The sequence below is a fragment of the Mobula hypostoma genome, chromosome 22, assembly GCF_963921235.1.
Source record: "Mobula hypostoma chromosome 22, sMobHyp1.1, whole genome shotgun sequence".
Classification (NCBI taxonomy): domain Eukaryota; kingdom Metazoa; phylum Chordata; class Chondrichthyes; order Myliobatiformes; family Myliobatidae; genus Mobula; species Mobula hypostoma.
In genome coordinates this window covers 4,176,478-4,201,355 of record NC_086118.1, presented here as the reverse complement: position 1 = coordinate 4,201,355, position 24,878 = coordinate 4,176,478, and the positions used below count along the sequence as shown (strand labels likewise).

The following is a 24,878-nucleotide window of genomic DNA, read 5'->3' as shown; positions in this document are numbered from 1 at the left end:
TTCTCAGCTTGATCATTCTCCTTCTCTCCCTTAACACAACCTAGCTCTCTCTCTTTCTCTCACTCTCTCTCTCTCATTATTCCTTCTGTTTTTAGCTTTACAATTCTGACTTGAGGAGGTCCCCGTAGTTTTTGACACATGCTGCTATGCAGTCTTTTTGTAGATGAATAAAAATCAAGAATCAACAACTGTAAGAGTAGGCAACTTCAAAGTCATTATAAAGAGCAGCATATGTGAATCAGGAAATGCTGATCCCTTCTCCCTTCCCTTGATTCTATAGTCTATTATAAATCAGATGTGCATTTGTCACGGATTTGCCCAAGGGTACATGCGGTTTGCACAGTCATCCATTCAGCAGCCTGTTGATGAGATTTCTAATCTCCCACAGGAGAAAAACAGTTGCTGCTCTTATTTTAGAAAACTCCTGTTGCCTTTAGTGATCTTCATCCGGTTCCCTTGCCACTCATCCCTGCACCCTCACAATGTGAAGATTTTGTTCATCAAATAAAAATGTTAACATAGAAACACAGAAAACCTACAGCACAATACAGGCCCTTCAGCCCACAATGCTGTGCCGAACATGTACTTACTTTAGAAATTACCTAGGTTTACCCATAGCCCTCTACTTTTCTAAGCTCCAATTTTAAAAAATTCTAATACTGGGAAGGCTAATAACCAGCCAATGCGGTTTTTAGAAGAAGTCAAGGAGAGATAAAGGGAATTTCATTGCCAGTTAGTAAGATGGTTTGGTCTGGAAGGTACTGTCTGGGATGGTAATGGAAACAGGTTCACTGTTAACATTCAGAAGAGGGATAGGTGAAACCTGCTGAGAAAAGAACATTGTGAGTCCGGAAACAGGATATTTGGCTCAGCGACGTGGCGCAAACCAGAGCATCTGGAGGAAGCCGACACAGACACAGGGAGAACATGCAGTCTCCACACAGACAGAACTGGAGGTCAAGTTTAAACTTGGGGTCCCAGAGTTGTAATGCAGTATCTCTACTGGTTGCACCAGTGTGCCAACTAAATTGGATCCCTCTTTCAAAGATGCGGGCAGGCATGACTGGCCAAATGATCTCTTGTGTATTCTCTATGATTCTAAAAGCATGGGACCCTGGTTCTCTCTGTTCTTGTTATAATTTTTCAAAGGTTGCCCCTCCAGCTCAGATGCTGGTAGAAGCAACAAACTCTTGCGTGGTGAAATAGTTGTTTTAACAATAGATACAGGTTTGGGGGTTGGTGCACCTGTGCTGAGAGTGCTTGACTCCTCACCTGTACTGGCTATTCACTGTGACCCATCTGCTTTTTGAATCTTCATAGCCGGATTCCTGTAGAAAACTAACTCTGATTCAGAAGTTAAGAGTCGTCTCATTCTCATGTTTGACCATGCTTCCAGCTTTAATTGAGGCTCGAACTCCAGCCATTGTTTCTGTCTTTGGGCTGCTCTTCAAAATATCACCAAAAACCCTCCACTAATTCCCTGAGGAATTTAGAATTTGAAATATATCCAGTCTTGCAAACATTAAGACCATAAGACATAGGAGCAGAATTAAGCCATTTGGCCCAGCAAGTCTGCTCGGCCATTCAATCATGGCTGATTCTTTAGTTTTTTTTTTACCTTCCAGACCATCTTTACCAGTTGAGGACTTTGGGGATTTAACTTTATGCAAATTGTTAGGCAGAATCCCTTTATATGCTTCTACTCTGCAACCTCATAGCAGCAGAGTTTCAGTTCAGAATAGCTAAACCCTCTCTGTTCTTTGTCTTCCTCTCGTATTTATAGATCGAAACCGTTTTAACCCTTCTATTAAATTGGAAGTTGGTCTTGCCGCTTCTCCATGATTTTATCCTAATTGGTATTTTGTGAGAAACTTAGCTCACCCTGTTTTGTTGCTTCTAAAACTCCAACAGTATTGCAGTTCTCACAATGCCAAGTAGTATATCAATTGTTCTTCCTCTGACCTAGTACCTGAAAACACTGTTTACTTCTTTCATTTTAAAATTCAATTTAACAATCAGTCCCTCTACAATATTTCATCAATCAGTTCCCAAAACCAATTATAGGAAAACATATTTATGTTTTATTGCTGCAAATGAATTTGCTCCCAGTGGAGGGTCATCTGGTATTCAGTTAACAATATAAAAGTACCATTCATATCTCTCCCTGCAGTCCTATTCTAGTCTGCTTTCAAACATACAACCATTCTGTCTGTTACATCACTGGCGTTTAGGGCAGCAATGACGTAGAAAGATTCTTCATTGCTGTTTCCATAACAATACCTTTTTTTTGACCAGTCAAGGTTGTTAGTCCTGAGCTGAACTCCCGAACCTGAAGGACTGGTGAAGGTCTGGCCTCTACCCTTTGACCTGTTTGGAAGGGATGACCCTACCAAGAGCCAAAGCACAAGGCCCTGTCTCCAGCCAACACAGCTCTCTGGGTCATTGAAGAATGCAAGCCTCCAAAACCTACAATAAGCTGTAGCTCTCTTGGAGTTTCAAGCATACAAGTGTCTGGGTTATGAGTAGGAGTAGGGTCATCAGCTCCTCAAACCTGCACAGCCTATCAGTCTGCTCATGAACCATTTGTCTGCAATCTCAGCTCTACTTTCCCATCTATCTGTGGTAACCTGTTACCCTCTTGCTTTTCAAGCATTTGCTTTTGCTTTAAAAATATACAAAGATACTACTTGCACTGTGAATTGTCCCCAGTGTGTAGGCCAGAAGTAGAATTTGGAAATAGATGATGGCAATGTGAGGAGAATAAAGTGAGATTAGATTGGCAATGCATCCCTCACTGCAGAATTTTGGCACAACATTGTGGCCAAAGGGCATTGAATGTCACAGTGTCAGCAATCTTGTCATTTAACTAAGACGTGGAACTAACAATTTAGAGCTGTGAATTCATGTCCCAGCAAGTGCGAATTCTGATCAATAAATAAATCTAGAATAAAAGTCAACGCTGGAACCATGTGTTCTTTTAGAGGTTCGTCTGGTTCACTAGTCTTTTTCCCCAGGGTAGAAATATCAAATAACTAGAGGCCATGGGTTTACGATGAGGGGAGAAAACTTAAAGGAGGAGGTTTATAAGATAAGCATTTACACTGAGAGTGATAGGTGCATGGGTGGTGGAGGCAGTTGGGAGGCGTGGGGCAGTAGAGTTGGGATGGGGGCAGTGGGGTCGGAGTGGTGGTAGCAGATACAATACAATTGTTTAAGAGATATTTAAACAGCAATACAAACAAGTAGGGGATGAAGGGATTGTGGGTCATGCGCAGGCCAGTGAGATTAGATACAATTGACATTATGGTCAGCACTGACACAAGGAAGTTTTTCTTCAGCTAAAATACCAGAACAAAATTGCAGAAAGCATTTTGGAGTGTACAGCACAACATATTGGTGGAAATAGATTCAGTAATAACTTCTTTTTTTAATACTTTATTTTCAAAATTTTCACGAAAAAAACCAATGAAATCAACAAGAACGTACCAGCTCAGACGTGTGAAAATGAAATAGGCAAAAAAATGGGACATAACATTAGAGGGATGCCTATTGTACAAAGTGCTCAAAAATACTAAACATTAGATCTCAAATGAGGGCCATGAGAAATCAGCCGGGGGGAAATTGTTCATCCGCCCCCGGCCTCGTCCAGGTAGGCAAGAAATGGATCCCAGATAGCCGAAAATTTTTTAATTGAATTGGTTCTCAAGAACCTAAGTTTCTCCATCTGTATGACTGAGATCATGTCAGTCATCCATCTCCGAAAGAAAGGGGGAGAAGATGATTTCCATTCCCTCAAGATAAGTCTTTTGGCAACAATCATCCCCAGCATCAGAGACTGTTGTATGGCTGTAGGGAAACAAATAGTAGATTGCGAGCAGCCAAATATAGCGAGACCAGCTTCCAAGGAGAAGGATCCTTTACAGGCCTTTGAGTACCAGTCGAATATTTTGGACCAAAATCCAGTCAGTAATGGGCAAAACCAAAAGGTGTGTGACAACGTGGCCTCCATCCCTTGGCATCTATCATACATTGGCGAGACAGAAGGGTAAATCCTGTGCAATCTAAGTTTAGAATAATGGAGACGGTGGACAACTTTAAACTGGATCAGTTGGTGCCTGCTGTTAACAAAGCAAGCCTGTATCATAGACAAACACTTATCCCAGACAGCTTCAGATAATTCAATGCCCAACTCCTCTCTCCAGGCGTCTCTAATCTTCACAGTAAACTCTACAGTGCAATTATCAAGCAAAAGTACAAACCTAGAAACGAGATGCCTGGAATCAGGAGGGTTCTTTCACATTTCAAAAAGTATATGTTTCCCTGGAAGGATTTCAAAATTACAAATCCTAGATTGAATGTAGTGTCTAATTTGAAAGTAATGAAAAAAGTGCGAATGAGGCAGCTCAAATTTCTCTTTCAGCAGATTAAATGTTGCAAACCGTCCCTCTATGTACAGGTCTTCAATAGAAACTAGACCCTTCTCCCTCCAAGCATGGTAGGTTTTATCTGACCATGAGGGTAGAAAGGAGTGATTGAAACAGATCGATGTTTGTACAGAGGTCTCTGGTAAATTCAGAACGCTCCTAATCTGATTTAGAATTCTGATGGAATTTTTCAAAACAAAACTCAAACTTCTTGAGTCCCAGGCTTCTCTAACTTAGAGAACAGCGTGGATGGCAAGGAAGAATTGACAACAGAGTTAGACCCCATACGTAGCCACAAGGGAGCCCCAGGGTCTAGGTTATCCGGAGGCCCCTGTTGCCAAAACATTAAAGCCCTAGCATTAACATCCCAATAATAGTGTCTAAATACAGGTAATCCCAGCCCTCCTTCAGACCTGGGCTTTTGTAAATGAATTTTCAAAATCCTATGATTCTTTTAATTCCAGATATAAGACAATATTATGGAGCTGATGTAAGAAAAATGGGGAGATTTTGACAAAGATAGAGAAACCTAGGATGAGAAGCCATTTTAATTGAATTTACACAACCAATCATGGACAGGGGTAGGGTTTTCCAACCTTCTATATTCTGTTTAAGTTTTGAAATAAACTCCACAAAGTTTAATTTGAATATTAATTTAGTACCTTTAGGGATTGTCAAGCTGAGGTAAGTAAAGTGATCTTTAACTACTTTGAACGGGACACTTTCCAAAATATCCCGCGTGTAGTCACTTTTTGTCCAATTGATTGAGTATCCCGATAGTCTGCCAAAAGAGGTGATTAAATCTAGAAGAAGAGGGACTGACTTTTCTGAGTTTTGTAAGTAGAGTATCACATCATCAGCATATAAACTAATAAGTGTTTCAATACCTCCCACTTTCAAACCCAGAATATTTGGGTGACTTGTTATTTTTAAGGCAAGGGTCTCTACCGCAACGGCAAGAAGGGCCGGCGAGAGAGGGCACCCCTGCAGGACTGAACGGTGTAGGGAAACAGAGTTGTCTTGTCACCATTAGTTATAATAGAACACAATGGGCTGGCGTATATCAGTTTTACCCAAGATACAAATGACTCCCCGAACCCAAACCTGTACAGTGACTCAAACATGTAAGGCCACTTAATCTGGTCAAAAGCCTTCTGTGCATCAAGGGATAAAATTGCTGCCCCATTAGCTTTCCCATGATCAGCATACATAGTATTAAGGAGGCATCTGACATTGGAAAAAGAGAACCTACCCGGCACAAATCCTGTCTGATCAGGATGAGTGATAGATGACAAATACTTATTTAGTCAGTTAGCCAGCATTTTAGTAATTACCTTTCTATTGAAATTCTGAAGTGCAATGGGCCTATAGCTGGCCGGGTCTGTTTCCTCTTTACCTTGTTTTAAAATGAGGGAAATGTTAGCCTCATACAATGTCCTAGGCAAGGCTTAGAGCAAGATATCATTCTAAGGAGAAGTGGGGCAAGGATATCACAGAATTTATTATAAAATTCACAGCCAAATCCATCTGGCCCAGCAGCGTTGCCGGACAGAAACGACTTAATGGCAGAAGTTATTTCTTCCAATGTGAAGTCAGAATCTGGGTCCTCCCTAGCAGCATCACTAAGTTTCGGCATTACAAGAGCATCAAAGAAGTAATTCAAATCAGTTTGAGTGGCATTGCATTTAGAGGTGTAGAGTTCGCTGTAAAATCCTTTAAAACAGTCATTTATCTCCTTGGGGTTAGTTAACAGGGTACCTGCCTTCGATCTAATGCAATGAATTGACCTCAGGACCTGGGCGCCCCTGAGCTGCCGCGCCAGGAGCTCCTCAGGTTTGTCCCCCATTTCGAAATGCTTTTGTTTTAATTTTAAGAGGAGGTTATTTATTTGACTACCGAAGATACAATTGTACTCATATTTAAGGTTCATTATTATAATCTTCAGAGGATTTCGAAGCCTGGTATGTCGCTTCGAGGGTTGGGGGAGTATTCTCAATCTCTAATAATCATCCTTATCTCTCCCTCTTAGCAGCGGATTCATATGAAATTATATACCCACGAATTACAATTTTTAGTGTCTCCCAGAGTGTGGAATCTGACACCTCACCGTTATCGTTAATTTCTATAAAATCTTTTAATCTGGTGGTGATATATTCTATAAATTTCTTATCAGTGAGTAGGGAGGGGTTAAAATGCCAGGAATAGATTCATTTGGAAAGGGAGAGATTTAAGGGGCTATGGTCAGAAATTAAACTATTACGATATTTTGTATTGGTAACACAAGATATTAAATGAGAATCAACCAAAAATAGTCTATTCTGCTATAAGATTTGTGAACATAGAATAATAAGAATAATCCTTGTCGGTGGGAGCTTGAACTCATCAAATTTCGACTAAATTCCTAGATCTACTGAAATTATTTAGGATCTGCACTGATACGATATTTGAGGGTGGGCGGGAGGACAATCTATCTAAAAGTAAATCAATCCGAAAGTAAATCAAAATCTTCCCTAAAAAAATTTGGCTCGTCTGTGTTTGGACCATAAATATTAAAGAAGGTTAGCAGAAATGAATTAATGGTGCCAGAGATCATAATAATCCTGCCAAGAGGATCTGTGGTCATGGAAGTGAGTTGAAAAGGAATAATTTTCCTAAAGAGGATAGCCACACCACGGGCATGAGAAGTAAATGGTGACTGGTAAACCTGTGACATCCAGCTAGATCTCAATCTGCGTTGCTCAGTTACTTTGATATGTGTTTCCTATAGAAAAATCTCATCTGCAGATTGAGATTTGAGATGTCTAAAATCTTTATCCCTCTTAACAACATGACCAAGGCCCTTAACATTCCACAAGACTATTGTAATATGTTTACCCCCAGCTGTTTCTACCGCAAGGTCTCTGCATATGAGAATAAAAAAGAGATTATTAGAGTTGAGCACAAACATCGTAAACAATGCAAAATAACTGGCAGCCTCACTAGAACAGAACATACACCAAAAAAAATGTCTGAGCTATAAACAGGAACAACACACACCCTAACCCATCCCCCTTCGTGTCTCCCTAAACCAGACACATAGTTCCCCATTTCCATCCCAAAAGGAGCTGCTGGGCAGGTAACTAACACTATACAATTACCACAAACCCCCTCTCTGAGAAAATTTATAACACAAATTATATAATACCGTTAAACAAATGCTATTAGGGCTGGGGAGAGTTATCCAGTGTACGCACCTGCAGCTGAACATTCATGACATCAATTCAAATTTAACCCTTATAATAACAAAAATATTTGGAACATTCTCTGCAATTAAATCCCAGTGCAGCATACAGCATTGTAAAACTACATATAACAAGCAAGTCCCTCCCCATATCCCAACATGGAAACCGGCACAAATATAAGCTGAATAAAGTGTGTCAATATATCTACCCATCAAAGTTCCTGGTGAACACAGCAGGCCAGGCAGCATCTCTAGGAAGCGGTGCAGTCAACGTTTCAGGCCGAGACTCTTCGTCAGGACTAACTGAAGGAAGAGTGAGTAAGGGATTTGAAAGCTGGAGGGGGAGGGGGAGATCCAAAATGATAGGAGAAGACAGGAGGGGGAGGGATAGAGCCAAGAGCTGGACAGGTGATTGGCAAAGGGGATACGAGAGGATCATGGGACAGGAGGTCCGGGAAGAAAGACAAGGAAGGGGGGGGAACCCAGAGGATGGGCAAGGGGTATATTCAGAGGGACAGAGGGAGAAAAAGGAGAGTGAGAGAAAGAACGTGTGTATAGAAATAAATAACAGATGGGGTACGAGGGGGAGGTGGGGCATTAGTGGAAGTTAGAGAAGTCGATGTTCATGCCATCAGGTTGGAGGCTACCCAGACTGAATATAAGGTGTTGTTCCTCCAACCTGAGTGTGGCTTCATCTTTACAGTAGAGGAGGCCGTGGATAGACATGTCAGAATGGGAATGGAATGTGGAATTAAAATGTGTGGCCACTGGGAGATCCTAACTTCCAGTAATCTAACTTCCACCAATGCCCCTCCTCCCCCTCGTACCTCTTCCTAGAGATGCTGCCTGGCCTGCTGTGTTCACCAGCAACTTTGATGTGTGTTGCTTGAATTTCCAGCATCTGCAGAATTCCTGTTGTTTGCGTCAATATATCTACTCCCTTTGTCGTGCATTACTCCTTTCCAAGAATTGTGCTGCTTCTATCAGGTTGTCGTATACTTTAGGCGCTCTTCCATCTTGATGATAAATATAGAGCCTAGCCAGATACTGCAGGGTGTGCTTAATTCCTCCATCACGCAGAGTTTGCCGTACATCACGAAAGGCACAACGTTGAGTCATCACCTCATTAGTATAATCCAGGAAGATCAAGACCTTGTTTCCCTTTGGGTTGTGGTCTGCTACGGCGTAGGATAAACTCTTTCAGTTGAAAGTGATGGATACGTGCCAAGATGGTGCGCGGTTTAGTGCCAGCAGCCGTCTTTGGCTGGAGAGAACGATGTGCATGATCGACTTTAACCGGGTACGGGAAATACTCTCCACGGGCAACTTGGGAATCAGACTGGAAACAAATTCAGTAGGTTTACCATTCTCCTCGCCCGCTTGTATCCCTACAATCTTAATATTATGTCCCCGGGAACGAGCCTCTAAGTCATGCACTTTAGCTTCAAGCTGGCTATTTTGTCTCATTAGCTCTGAGTACTTAGCTTCAAGTTCTTGCATGCGTGCTTCAGGGTCACTGGTGCAGTTCTTGATTAGCCACACGGGCTCGTGAGTCGGCCTGGGAGGCCACAAGCGCCTCAAACTTGGTCTCAAAAACATCAAAGCGGTTCTTAATGCCGTGCAGAAAAGTTGGAACGGATAGGTTTATATGTGAAATTATCAGTGTTGTGGTGCTGAGCTCAGCAAAGCAGACCTTTCACTGCACCGCCATCTTGAAACCTCACCTTTTCCCATCTTTACTAATGACATTATGATCGAGGACCACCCCTGTCTGCTAATGGAGTAGCGGTATTCTCCTGCTGCTCTTAGTTTTCTTTCTTTCCCCCTGGTTTAAGCTTTGAATTTAAAATTTTTACTTGTTGATTCTTGAGGGTGATCAATATGTCTACGTCTACAAGAAGTGGGAAGAATTTACCTGAACCTAGTGATAAAGGTAATGGGAAAGGAAAGGTGCAAAAGGAAAGATCTGATGAAATGCCATCGTGGGCTGATGATATCGCTCGGACACTGAATTCAATTAAGGATCAGAATGGATCAATAAAAGACCAACTGGAAAAGAATAGTAATGAAATGAAGTCATTTCTGGGAAAATTTAAAGACCTGGAAACTCAAGTTATTTCACACGAAGAGGAATTGAAGATAACTAAGCAAAAGCTGTCTGAAGCTACAACTTGTTTGGAAAGACATCAAAATAAGACTATAGACCTGGAAACTAGGTCTCGACGAAGGAATATAAGAATTGCTGGGCTGCAAGAAGGAGCTGAAGATGGAGATCTAATGGCTTACTTTGGTAAGCTTTTCCACACTTTATTTCCTACCATTCTATCAAAGCCGCCTGCTATAGAAAGGGCACACAGGACGTTTATCTTGAAATCGAAGGACTCTAGTAAACCAAGATCTGTTCTGGTTTGCTTTCATCACTTTAAAATTAAAGATCAAATAATACGACAGGCAAGAAAACAGAGAGTTTTTAGATTTATGGAATCTGAGCTCCGCTTCTATGAAGATTATCCAAGAGAGATAATGGAACAAAGATCAAAATTTGCCCTGGTAATGAAACAAGCATATGATAAGAATCTTTTCCCGTCTCTGAGGTATCCGACAAGACTTAAAATTTTCCCCCCTAATTCTCCTCCTCGTACTTTCTTTGATCCAAAAGCTGCGCTGGATTTTGTTCAGGCTTTACCTGCCGCTGTCACAGACACCACTGTTGAATGATCCATCTGAAAGGCTGTTTGGCTATTTCTATATTATTCGCATTTTGGAAAGAAGATTTATGAAGGTCACTTATATATTTCATCGATAGTCTAAATAAAGAACACAGAGACTTGTTTTTTATTGCATATTATTGGTTTTCCTTTGGAAAGATTTACGGTTTAAGTGTCTCTGCTCAAATGATCTCTGGACATTTTATGACTGAGGGAAGAAGATAAGGCGATTTGTTCCTTTAATACTTCGTAGCTAATTGGTAGTTTTTCCTACTAATAGGGCTTTTTATATATTTTTCTGTTTTATTATAACATTTTATAACTGAATTTAAAGCCTTTTTAGGGAATTAATATTAAACTTAAACATGGTGCCGGTTTTTCTCTCTAAGGGATAATATTATTTTGGTTCTTTCTTGTTTATCAGTCGATGGAATGTAAATATCTTGTTTTGCTGAGACTTTATTGTCTTTCTCACAAGGTCACTCTACTTTTTTACTAACTGGTGGGAGGGAAAGAAACACAGACAGAGCAGTCAGCAGCTTTGAATTCTATCATAGATCGCTTGCCTTTTTCGAGTTTCCAGGTGTGGGTGGGTGGGTTTAGAGTTAGTTTTTTCCCATTGGGTGGTTCCGGACAGTGAGTGTTTTTTATTTGGTTGTATTCTTCATCGCCGCCATCTTTGATCATCCTGCATTGGTATGTGCTTTGTGCATGTATAAAGTAGAATGAAATTATAGTATGCTGTTCAAACGGATTAATATAATAAGTTGGAATGTACATGGTTGGAATCATCCTATTAAACGAAAGAAGACTTTTAAAATTATTAACCGATTCCAACCTGATATCATTTTTGCTCAAGAGACACATATCAGGGTGGGAGATCAAAATAGATTTTTTAGATGGTAGAATGGTTTGCAATTCCACTCCACTTCTCAGAGTAAAACAAAAGGCGTGTCTATTTTCATTAAACCTAATATATTTATTCAAGAGGATATTGAATCAGATTCTAATGGTAGATTTTTAATTGTTAAAGGAAAAGTTGTTTTGGTTGTTTTGGTTGTTTTGGTTAATTTGTATGGTCCTAACTTAGATGATCCTTCTTTTTTTAAAAAGGTATTCGCTTCACTGCCTGACTTAAATGAATATATGCTCATAATGGGTGGGGATTTTAATTGTTGTTTAAATCCTATGATTGATAAGAGCTCAACCAATCAGCGATTTCCAAATTGATCCGCGTCATTTATTAATTATTTTTTGATTGATTTTGGGTTGATTGATTTGTGGAGGAATCTTCATCCCGACAATAGAGAATATTCTTTCTTCTCACACGTTTATAAAAAATATTCGAGGATCAATTATATTATAATCGATCCCCGCTTCTTGCCTAGTGTTAAAACCTGCAAATATGACGCTATTGCTATATCTGATCATGCGCCTCTGAGTTTGTCTTTTGAATTTGATGATGTCACTCTTGCCCGCCCACCTTGGCGCATGTCTCAGACATTATTGCGAAACTCTGACTTTGTCACTTTCATTGAAACTCAGATAAAGGATTTTTTTCTTTTTAATGATATAGGGGGTATGTCTAAATTAGTTATATGGGATACATTTAAAGCATTTTTACGCGGTCAGATTATTTCTTATTCAGCTAAACTTAAAAAACAAACTAAAGCAGAATTAGATAGAATTTCAAAACAAATTAAAGATTTAGATAATATTTATGCAATTTCCCCCAATACTGATTTATTTAAACAAAGGGTGGAACTTCAATCACAATATAACCTGTTATTAACTCATCCCACTGAAGGTTATTTGCTTAAGTTAAAGAGCCAATTTTATATGTCTGGAGATAAAAATAATAAACTGCTTGCATCTCAATTAAAAATGGCTGCAGCCAAAAGGCAAATCATGAACATTCGTAGGAAAGATGGTACCTTTGCTCAAGAATATGAGGAAATTAATAAGATTTTTCAAAATTTTATGCTGAGCTATATAAATCTCAATGTCCGTTAGATTCCTTTAAAATGAGTGCTTTTTCACTAAAGATTGTTTTTCCTAAAATCTCAGATGGGGATCAAAAGATTTTCGATGCTCAAATTACTGAAGCCGAAATTCATAAAGCTATTTTTTCAATGCAATCTGGTAAGTCCCCAGGACTTGATGGCTATCCCGTAGAATTTTATAAAAAATTTGGAAAGTTGCTCTCTCCGTATATATTGGAAATGTTTAAGGATTCTTTTGTGAAAAGTGACTAACCCTCTACTTTTTATGAGGCCTCTGTTTCTTTAATTCTTAAAAAAAGATAAAGATCCCACTGACTGTGCTTCATATAGACCTATTTCATTACTGAATGTTGATGCTAAGATTCTGTCAAAGATAATGGCCAATCGGTTGGAGAATATTTTGGGTAAAATTATTTGAAAAGATCAAACAGGCTTTATAAAGGGTCATTATTCCTTTTCAAATGTTCAGAGACTACTTAATATTATATATTCATCCTCTTCTAAAGTTCCACAATGTGTTGTATCTTTGGATGCTGAAAAAGCGTTCAACCGAGTTGGATGGAAATATTTATTCAACGTTTTAGAGAAATTTGGCTTTGGTGTTAATTTTAATAATTGGATTAAAATGATATATAAAGCCCCTATTGCTACTGTTGTTACTAACTGATAACAATTACTAATTAAACAACAAAGGACTTAATGGACAGCTTTCACGGGGAATAAGGCAAGGCTGTCCATTAAGTCCTTTGTTGTTTAATTTAATATTAGAACCCCTTGCTATTGCTCTTCGTGAGGCTAAAAATATCCATGGGATATTTGTGAATGAGACCATGCATAAGGTCTCTCTTTATGCTGATGATTTATTGGTTTATATAGATAACCCTGACGAATCTATTCCTGCCCTGTTAAAATTAATTAAAGAATTCAGAAGCCTTTCAGGATATAAAATTAATTTTAGTAAAAGTAAATTATTTCCTTTAAATGATTCTGTCTCTATATACGATAATACTCCTTTTAAAGTTTCAGACTCTTTTAGATATTTAGGTATTGTAATTACTAAAAAATATAAGGATTTTTATGAAGCTAATTTTGTTCCCTTAGAAGACTATATGAAGTATTTGTTTAATAGGTGGAGTCCACTTACATTTTCACTTGTCAGTATTATTCATATAGTTAAAATGATGATTCTACCAAAATTTTTATATTTATTTCAGAATATTCCTGTTTTTTTGACTAGGAAGTTTTTTGATCGGATTGATTCCATTATTTTATCTTTTATTTGGAATAATAAAAGACCAAGAATTAGTAAATGTCATTTACAAAAATTGAAAAAGGATGGAGGTCTTGCTTTGCCTAATTTTAGAATGTATTATTGGGCTGTTAATCTGCGATATATGTCTTTTTGGTTATACTGGGTTGATAAGACTGATCGGCCAATTTGGGTAGATCTGGAACTAAAAGTTGTAAAATAGTTTTATTCAACTTCGTTATTGGGGGCTCCTTTACCTATGCAATTAGGTAAAGTTGTTAATTTAAACTTATATCCTGTGATTAAGTATTCTTTACAAATTTGGCTCCAGTTCCGCAATTCTTTTAATCTTACAAAATTTAAATTTTGTAGTTTAATTTACCGAAATTACTTTTTTAAGCCTTCTTTGAGTGATCCAATTTTTCTACTTTGGAAAAATAAAGGTATTAATTCTTATTTGGATTTATTTAAAGAAGATAGATTGATGTCCTTTGAACAATTAACTGATAAATATTCTCTTTCATATTCACACTTTTTGCAATACCTTCAAGTTAGACATTTTTTACAAAAATATTTAAGTAATTTCCCTTCTATATTGGAGGCTGACCTGTTAGATACTATTATGAGTATGAATCCTTTGATTAAGGGTTCTATTGGAAGAATTTATAATTTATTATTACAATGGGATAAGCGTCCTTTGTCTAAGATTGAACAGGATTGGGAAAAGGAACTTAATTTGACTTTTATGACGGAGGATTGGATGCGGATATTGAAGTTGGTTAACTCTTCTTCAATTTGTGCTAGCCATTCATTGATTCAATTTAAAATTGTACATCGTTATCATTTGACAAAGGAGAGACTTTCTAAAATCTTTCCTAATGTTGATAGTCATTGTGATAGATGTAAAACTGAGATAGCTACACTGACACATATGTTTTGGTCTTGTTCTATATTGGAACAGTTCTGGAAGTCGATTTTCTCAACAATGTCTAAAGCACTTAAAATTAATTTACAACCTAATAAATTAACTGTGCTTTTTGGAATAGTTCCTCAAAATATTCATGGTATTTCTGTGTCTGACCAACATGTTATTGCATTTGTTACATTGATAGCTAGGAGGGCCATTCTGTTGAGGTGGAAGGATACATCAACTCCCACTTTGTCGCTATGGTTCTCTCAAGTGATGCTATGTCTTAGTTTGGAGAAAATTAGAAGTCGAACCTTTGAACCTTTATTTGATTTTGAGAAAAGATGGGGCTCATTTGCTCGTTATTATCATCTGAGTTAATTGATATAATTTTTCCACGATCTAATTGTAAATTCTTTTAGTATATTTTCTTTTCTTGCTGGCGGTTTGATGTTTATTTTTAGAAGCTTTTTGTATGACGCATGACTGCGGGGTTGTACATCTAATGGGTTCTCTTTTTTTTCTCACTTTCCTGCTTAGTAGGTTTTTATTTTTATCACAAAATTTTGTTCTCAATCTTTAAGATGATGGTTTTTTTGAGGCATTGTAAGTGTTGTTACTTCGATGTACTCATGTTATTTTTCCTATATATATACAATAAAAAGATTTGAAAAGAAAGAATGACATTATGATCACTAGATGCAAAGTGTTCCCCTACACAAACTTTTGTCACCTGTCCGATCTCATTCCCTAATAGGAGTTCAAATGTCACACTCTCTCATTAGGACTTCTATGTACCGATTAAGGAAATTTTCCTAAACACACTTGACAAACTAACCCATTTAGTCCTTTTACAGTATGGGAATCAGCTAATGTCTGTCATTATTCTTTTTCTCCACAGACTATACTAGTGGGGGACAGTGGAGTGGGGAAGACTTCATTGCTCGTACAGTTTGACCAAGGGAAGTTCATCCCAGGATCATTCTCAGCTACTGTGGGAATTGGATTCACAGTAAGTTACTGGTCATTGTACCTGGCAGAGGTGTCTATTTCTTGCCTCTATCCAGCTGTTTTGAGGACAGTGAATGGCACAGATTGTATCTTGTGGGCAAAACTATTCCTTTATTGATTGTTAAAGGCTTGTTGCTGATCTCAGAATGGCAGACAGTCAGTGCAAGTGCAAGGCTGGGTGCTGAGCTAACAGCAACTATAGTAGTTATTGAAAAATAGCTTTTGTTACTGTGATAAGAAGTATAATAAATGTGTATTTATCCTCTTCAGAAATGGATGTTGTTGACAATGCCAGCTTTGAAACCTATCCAGTCATTGTTGAGGGGATGATGTGATGGCTACTTGAGCTGTTACACCTCATGTAGGGAGGCTGCTCCCATTTTTCATTACATCACATGGAAAAGTGGTCAATAAATGTGGCACATGAATGTGAAGAGAATTGGAACGTGATATGCCCATCCATGTACCGTGCTTGTCCTTGTGGGGTGTGGGAGTCACAGATATGGGTGTTGCACCCATCATGGAATAGAATGCATTGCAACATTCAGAACCTGGTTTATTATTGCTGACATATTTTGTGAAATTTGTTGCTTTGCGGCAGCAGCACAGTGGAAGCAAAGTGTAAAATTTTAAACAGTAAAACTGTAAAAACATTGAAGCAAAGTGTAAGTGGAATTGAGGAGAAAGGGAGAGTGATAATACGTGAGAATGCTGGTGTACGGGACTGATCAATGTGGAGAGACTGGGAACGATGAGAAAGTGGAGAACTAGATTTGAGGACGTGTCTAAATGGAGAAATGTGGTAGGTGTGTGAGGTCAAAGGGTATGGTCAGACTGAGATTAAATTTCAAAAAAGAGACAGATCCTTGCCATTTCTTAAATTGCATGCAGGACACACTTAGGTGTAGGAGTCACCTAAACCCAATCAAGATAACAGACTTATTCAACTACAAAGAAAATCATGTCTGTTGGTGGCCGTTGATGTCAATCCAGTGGTTACATATCCTCTAGTTAAAGTCGTTCACATCCTGCAGACCTGGCAACATACAACAACAGTAAATATCTCACAGCGTAATCAGTACTTACTTCGCCCTCAAACAAAGTATGGTCCACCAGATATCATATGGACTAATTCATAAATATCCACACACCAGTCAATTTATAGCCCACAGTCTGATCTGCCTATATCCCATTGTCCGGTCAGTAGATATATACCCTCCTTGTACATATCCCAGAAAGTATGTATGTTTGTATGTATGCCACTGTTGACTGTTTGGAAGGTGCTTTTTAGGGAGTCTTAGTGAGTTGCTCCAGTGCATCTCAATAACATTGAATGTCCGGGGTGATAGCTGGATTTCCTCTTGTTCGGTATCATCATTGCTTGGCAGTTATGTGGCACAAATGTTACTTGTCAGGACAGGTCTAGATGTTGCCTTGGTGCTTTTAGCTGTGGACTGCTTCAGCATCTGTGGTGACTCAATGGTATTGAAAGTTGCGCAGACATCAGTTAATATCCTTACTTCTGATCTTACAATGGAAGGGGAGTCATTGATGTAGCAGTTGAAGATGGTTGGTCCTCGCACACTACACTGAGGAGCTCCTGTAGTGATGTCCCATGCCTGATCTGATTCAATCCAATCACCACAACCATCTCCCTTTGGGCAGGGTATGGTTCCAATCAGTGGTGTCTTCCCCCAGATCCCTCTGACTTCTCTGATGCTCTACTGCCTTGTAGGTAATATGCCACAATCCAATTAATACATATCATACAGTCCAGATCTCATCAAAACTTACTGCACAATCAATCAATGTGTAAACCATAGTCTAGCAGTAATTAATGCTGTTACATTTATATGTCGGTTTGGTCGCTGGCCACTCGACCATGGTTTTTCGGTTGGGCGCCGGTCACTCGGTGAGATTCGGCGGGGGGTGGGCGCCCAACTCTCGGCTGGGGGCTGTGGTCAAGTGGTCGGCGACTTGGGCTGGCTCCCCCACCGGACTCAGTCTGGTGAGGAGGGTGTGAGGACACCCAGCAGAACTGAAAAAACAAGACCTGACAAAGGGTGGATGAACTCCTTGTGAGCCAACGGCCATCTTCCGTGGAAGAGATTAAAGCCTCACCACGTATCTATGAATCGTACGCTATGCACTTAGTTAGAAGAGATATGATGAACTTGGGCGCTGCACCGTGTGCCTGGACCTGCCCAAGGCCTCTGCCTAAGGAAGGGCCGAGCTCGAAGTAGCGGCCATGGCTGGAGGCCGACACGGCCTCGGGCTTGAGTTCGGCGGCGGGCGACCAGCAAGAACAAACTGGAGGAGAGGCTGTACTCAGTGCTGTGGCAAGATCGAAGAAGATGGAGGTGCATAGCTGCCAATCCCGGATTCGGGATGGCACCCACTGACTGACTGACATCTATATAACAGTGTTGTGTTGTATATTGTTCAGTCTCTACAAACACTATTTTTGGACCAGTATTTACAGTTACTCAGTCTGCATCTTATGTCTGATGCTATTCAAGTTTAAAGGATCAGATGGAGTTGAAGATGAAGGAAAGTTTAAGAAATGAAGTCCAGAGTTTAGCACTTAAGCAGTCAATAGTGGAATGAAGAAATAGAGGTTAAACCGTCACTCACAACACACTGGAGGAACTCAGCAGGTCGGGCAGCATCCATGGAAACAATCAGTCGACGTTTCGGGCCGGAACCCTCTGTCAGGACTGCAGAGGAAAGGGGCAGAGGCCCTATAAAGAAGGTGAGGGGAGGGTGGGAAGGAGAAGGCTGGTAGGTACCAGGTGAAAAACCAGTAAGGGGAAAGATAAAGGGGTGAGGGAGGGGAAGCAGGGAGGGGATAGGCAGGAAAGGTGAAGAAGGAATGGGGGAAAACACAATGGGTAGGAGAAGGAGGCGGAACCATGAGGGAGGTGATAGGCAGCTGGGGGAGGGGGCAGAGTGACATAGGGATAGAGGAAGGGAAGGGGAGGGAATTACCGGAAGTTGGAGAATTCTATGTTCATACCAAGGGGCTGGAGACTGCCTAGACGCTATATGAGGTGTTGCTCCTCCAACCTGAGTTTAGCCTCATCATGGCAGTAGAGGAGGCCATGTATGGACATATCTGAATGGGAATGGGAAGCAGAGTTGAAGTGGGTGGCTACCGGGAGATCCTGTCTGTTGTGGCGGACGGAGCAGAGGTGCTCGACGAAGCGGTCCCCCAACCTTCGTCGGGTTTCACCGATGTAGAGGAGGCCGCACCGGGAGCACCGGATGCAATAGATGACCCCAACAGACTCACAAGTGAAGTGTTGCCTCACCTGGAAGGACTGTTTGGGGCCCTGAACAGTGGCAAGAGAGGAGGTGTAGGGACAGGTGTAGCACTTACGCTTACAGGGATAAGTGCCAGGTGGGAGATCAGTGGGGAGGGACGTGTGGACCAGGGAGTCATGGAGGGAGCGATCCCTGCGGAAAGTGGAGAGTGGTGGAGAGGGAAAGATGTGCTTAGTGGCGGGGTCCTGTTGAAGGTGGTGGAAGTTGCGGAGGATAACATGTTGGATTCAAAGGCTGGTGGGGTGGTTGGTGAGGACAAGGGGAACTCTGTCCCTATTGTGGTGGCGGGAAGATGGGGTGGGGGCCGAAGTGTGGGAACTGGAGGAGATGCGGGTGAGGGCATCATTGATGATGACAGAAGGGAAACCACGATCCTTAAAGAAAGAGGACATTTGAGATGTCCTGGAACGGAAAGCCTCATCCTCGGAGCAGATGCGGTGGAGATGGAGGAACTGGGAATAGGGAATGGCATTTTTGCATATGGCCGGGTGGGAAGAGGTATAGTCGAGGTGGTTATGAGAGTCAGTGGGCTTGTAGAAGATGTTGGTGGACAATCTGTCTCCAGAGATGGAGACCAAGAGGTCGAGAAAGGGGAAAGAAGTGTCCGAGATAGACCAAGTGAATTTGAGGGCTGGGTGGAAGTTTGAAGTAAGGTCGATGAAATTGACGAGCTCAGCATGGGTGCAGGAAGCAGCACCAATGTAGTCGTCAATACACCCAAGGAAAAGTTGGGGAGCAGTACCAGAAAAGGTTTGGAGCACAGACTGTTCCACAGTACCAGAATAGGTTTGGAGCACCCTCTACCCCTTCACTCTTCAGTCCTGACGAAGGGTTCCGGCCCGAAACGTTGACTGATCATTTCCACGGATGCTGCCCGAGCTGCTGAGTTTCTCCAGTGTGTTGTGAGTGTTGCTTTGACCCCAGCATCTGCAGAGTATTTTGTGTTAGAGATTAAACCATGTTTGCAATGCAATTGAATTCTTAAACAGCTAAAATAGATGGGGATGGTTCTGTATTTTTTTCAGTCAAATTTTTCTCAGTCTCACCACCAGGCAACAAGAACAAAGTTCAGGCATTTACTTATAACTCCCACACTCCGGCCACCTGGCTGTACCCAATCTGCGGACATAGTTTGAGTTGTGGAATGATCAGACGTGCTGTAAGTGATTAATACTGCAGCTTTGTAATTCACTCTTTTATCACTGGTAGAAAACTGAAAGAGAAAAAATTATGAAAATAGATATTCCAAGACTGAGCCTTATCCGACAGTACGCTAAAGAGCAAGTCTTATATCCCAAAGTGAGTCATAATTGAATGAAGTATTTTGCTTCAAAGCTGTTTGATATGTAAATGATGTTGAACATTTACACGGACTGAACAAGATGACTAAGCACTCAGAAACAGAATTAGGTTTATTACAGGGACATATGTCATGATGTTTGTTAGTTTTTGGTAGCAGTACTGTGCAAGACATAAAAATACCATAATTTACAATAAGAAAATATGTAATAAAGAAATAGTGCAAAAAAAAAGGAGCAAAATAGTGAAGTAGTGTTCGAGGTTCTTGGTTTGCTCAGAAATCTAACGTCGGGGGGAAGAAAGTGTTCCTAGAACATTGAGTGTTGGTCTTCCAGCTCCTGTACCTCTCCCCTGATGGTCGTAATGAAAAGAGGGCATGTCCTGGATGGCAAGAGTCCTTAATGATGGATAGCGCCTTCTTGAGGCATCACCTTTCCAAGATGTCCTCAATGATGGGGAGATGTGCGCCTGTGATGGAGCTGGCTGAGTTTATAACCCTCTATAGCTTTTTCCAGTCCCGCACATTGGAACCTCCATACCAGACAATGGTGCAACCAGTCAGAATGCTCTCCATGCTATGTCTGTAGAAACTTGCAAGAATCTTTGATGACAAACCAAATCTCCTCGAGCTCCTAATGAAATACAGTCACTGCCATGCCACCAGTTTGTTGATTTGGGGATGCCATCAAGATCTTGATAGATATTGAACCCAGGAAGTTGAAGCTGCTCACCTTTTCCACTGCTAACTGAAGTGTGTTCTTTGATTTCTCCTTTTTCTAGTCCACAACCAATTCCTTATTCTTACAGACGTTCAGTGCAAGGTTGTCGTTGTGGCACCACTCGACCAGCTGAACTATCTCACTCTTTTCTTTCTTTTTCAATCTTTTTATTAGTTTCTTAAAAATATAAACGTAACATGGTAGTAGTACAAAGTTATTGGGAGTACATTGTTATAATTGACATGAGTGATTATAGAGCCAGATAACACTTAAATGATAAAACTCCCCATCATATAGGATACAAATGAATAATATAAAACAAAGAAAAGTATCTAAAAAAAGAATCATGAAAAAGGAAAAAAAAATAACCCCCCCAAAAAAACTAATCGAAACAGAATTAATCAACTAAACTAAAAAAAAAGACCTGAGCTGTTTTTTAACATCGTAAAAAAAAAGCAAGAAACCCTAGTGTCAACGACTCTGTTCCTCTCAACCAACATTACAGAGAAGTAAAATAAGTTTGGAAATGGTCAAATTATATCATATGAAAATGCTGAATAAATAGCCTCCAAGTCTTTTCGAATTTAATGGAAGGGTCATAAACAGCACTTCTAATTTTTTCCAAATTTAAACACAACGTAGTTTGAGAGAACCAATGAAATATGGTAGGAGGATTAATCTCTTTCCAATTCAGCAAAATAGATCTTCCAGCCATTAAAGTAAGAAATGTAATCATCCGACGAACTGAAGAGGTTAAATGATTTGATTCTATCATTGGTAATCCAAAAATAGCAGTAATTGGGTGAGGTTGTAAGTCTATATTCAAAATTGTTGAAATAATATCAAAAATATCTTTCCAATATTTTTTCAACAAAGGACATGACCAAAACATGTGAGTTAAAGAAGCTATCTCGGAATGACATCTATCACGTATTGGATTTATATAAGAATAATAACGAGATAATTTATCTTTGGACATATGAGGCCTGTGCACTACTTTAAACTGTATCAACACATGTTTAGCACATATAGAGGATGAATTAACCAATTGAAGAATTTTTTCCCATTTTTCCATCAGTACAGAAATTGTAAGTTCTCTTTCCCAATCAGTTTTAATTTTATTAGATGCATCAGGACATAAATTCATAATTATATTATAAATAATTGCTACAACACCTTTCTGAGAAAGATTTAAATCTAAAATTTTTTCCAAAATATCCATTGGATATAGGTGTGGAAAATTAGGAGAAACAGTAATTAAAAAGTTTCTAACCTGTAGATATCTAAAAAAATGAGATCTAGGTAAATTATATTTATTAGATAGTTGATCAAAGGACATAAAACAATTATCCAAAAATAAATCACAAAATCGTACTATACCTTTGATTCTTCAATCTAAATAAGCTTGATCCATAGTGGAAGGTTGAAAAAAGAAATTAGATATAATAGGACTTGCTAATATAAATTGGTTCAACCCAAAAAATTTTCGAAATTGAAACCATATACGTAAAGTATGCTTAATTATTGGATTATTCATTTTTTATACAATTTAGAAAGAATGAAAGGAAGCAAAGTCCCTAAAACAGAACCCAGTGAAAACCCTTGTAATGAATTACATTCAAGATTTACCCAATGTGGACTTGTCAAGTCCAAGTCTTGAAGCAAATTAGAACTAAATCGCCATTGTCTATTAGTAGTATCCATTAATTTAATAGGAAGTTTCATTGGAGCATGATCCGAAATGGTGATAATGTCATAATTGCAATCAATTACAGATGGAATTAATCGAGAGTCAATAAAAAATAGTCAATTCGAGAGTATGAATGGTAAACATGTGAAAAGAATGAGAATTTATGTTTAAATCCCATGTTGGATAGATCCATAGGTCGTCCGGCTTTACTGAATAAGTCGGCTACTCTTATCAACTCTTTTATGACTGATTCTGGGGTTTTGGAGATTTCTACATCCAAAGGACAAAGAATTATCTCACTCCTGAACACCATATGAGATTTTGCCACAACACTGTGTCACTGACAAATTTACAGATAGCGTTTGAGCTGTACCTATCCACAGAGTTGTGAGTGTGGAGAGAGTAGAGCAATGGGCTGAGCATGTATCACTGAGGTGTTGCCTGTATTGATTGTCAGCGAGGGGGAGATCTGCACTGACTGTAGTCTCATCATGAGGAAGTCAAGGATCAGTTGCAGAGGGAGAGACAGAGGCCCAGATTTTGAAACTTGTCGATTAGTACTGAGGGATGATGGTGTTGAACGCTGAGCTGTAATCAATAAACAGCAGGCTGACAAAGATATTGTTGCTGTTCAAGTAGTCCAAGGCCAAGTGGAACACCAGTGCTATTGCATCTCCTGTAGACATGCTAGGAGGTAGGCAAACTGCAGTGAGTCCAGACTCTTGCTCAAGCAGGAGTTAATTCTAGCTTGACCTACCTCTTAAAGTACTTCATCCCCTTCATCGCAGTAGCTGTGAGTGCCTCTGGGCAATATTTGCTGAGGCAGCTCACCCTGCTCTTCTTGGACACCGGTGCAATTAATGTTTTACAGCAAGTCGGAACCCCCAACTGTAGCAGTGAGAGATTGAAGAGATCCTTGAACACTCCACCCAGTTAGTTGACGCAAGCATCGCGGTCTGACACATTGTGAGTGTTCACCCTCTTGAGAGATGTTCTGACATCAGCCTCTGAGACAGGATATCACGGTGCCACCAGATGCTGTAGGGATTCACATAGCTATAGTTTAATTCTCCCTTTCAAAGTGTGCTCAAAAGGCATTTAGCTTATCAGGGAATGAAGCACCACGACCATTTATGATGTTAGGTTTTGCCCAGTTACTGTCCCATCCCACCATTCAAATCAACCTTCTTCATCTACTTCGCAGGGACGACGCCTCCAGAAGTGGGATGAGACAAGATAGATGACAGGGACATGTGACCCCGGGAGATACATCAGGCTCAGTCTGGTACCGTGCAGAAAGCTTGATATAAGGTCTTAATGAAGGATGAGCCCTTACATCAGTTGAGTACCATTACTATACTGCACAATGAGAGCATGTGGCATGCAGGAGATGGCAGGGACTGAAAGGGTCTAACTCTCACTAGAGGGTGTGACATTTTCTGGCCCATTTTTCCAGTTGGTCCAGATCCCTCTGCAAGCTTTGAAAGCCTTCCTCGCTGTCCACAACGCCTCCAATCTTAGTGTCATCAGCAAACTTGCTGATCCAATTTACCACATTATCATCTAGATCATTGATATAGACAACAGACAACAATGGTCCCAGCACAGATCCTTGAGGCACACCACTAGTCACAGGCCTCCAGTCTGATAAGCAATCATCCACTACCACTCTGTCTTCTCCCACACAGCCAATTTCGAATCCAGTTTACAACCTTTCCATGGATACCTAGCGTCTGAACCTTCTGAACTAACCTCCCATGTGGGACCTTGTCAAAGGCCTTACTAAAGTCCATGTAGACAACATCCACAGACTTTCCTTCATCTACTTTCTTGGTAACCTCCTCGAAAAACTCTACAAGATTTGTTAAACACAATCTATCACGCACAAAGTCATGCAGACTATCCTTAATCAGCCCTTGGCTGTCCAAATACTTGTATATCCGATCTCTCAGAACACCTTCCAATAATTTACCTTCTACTGATGTCAGGCTCACTGGCCTGTAATTACTACCTGGTTTTCTTTTGGAGCCTTTTTTAAACAACAGAACAACATGAGCTACCCTCCAATCCTCCGGCACCATACCTGTGGCTAAGGACATTTTAAATATTTCTGCCAGGGCCCCTGCAATTTCTACACTAGTCTCTCTCAAGGTCTGAGAAAATATCATGTCAGGCCCGGGGGATTTATCTACCTTTATTCACTGTAAGGCAGCAAGCACCTCCTCCTCGTTAATCTCTATATGTTCCATGACACTGCTGCTTGTTTCCCTTCCTTCCATATACACTATGCCAGTTTCCTGAGTAAATACTGATGCAAAAAAACT

General features: G+C 40.1%; 1 protein-coding gene across 1 annotated transcript in view; it reads left to right on the top strand.

Moving 5' to 3' along the window:
* The window catches only part of LOC134336598 (ras-related protein Rab-37-like), a 306,886-nt gene that overhangs the window by 67,384 nt on the left and 214,624 nt on the right, over positions 1–24,878 (top strand). The window contains exon 2 of the mRNA XM_063030920.1: positions 15,413–15,523. Within this exon, the coding sequence (XP_062886990.1) occupies positions 15,413–15,523 (111 nt within the window). The remainder of the gene's footprint in view (positions 1–15,412; positions 15,524–24,878) is intronic.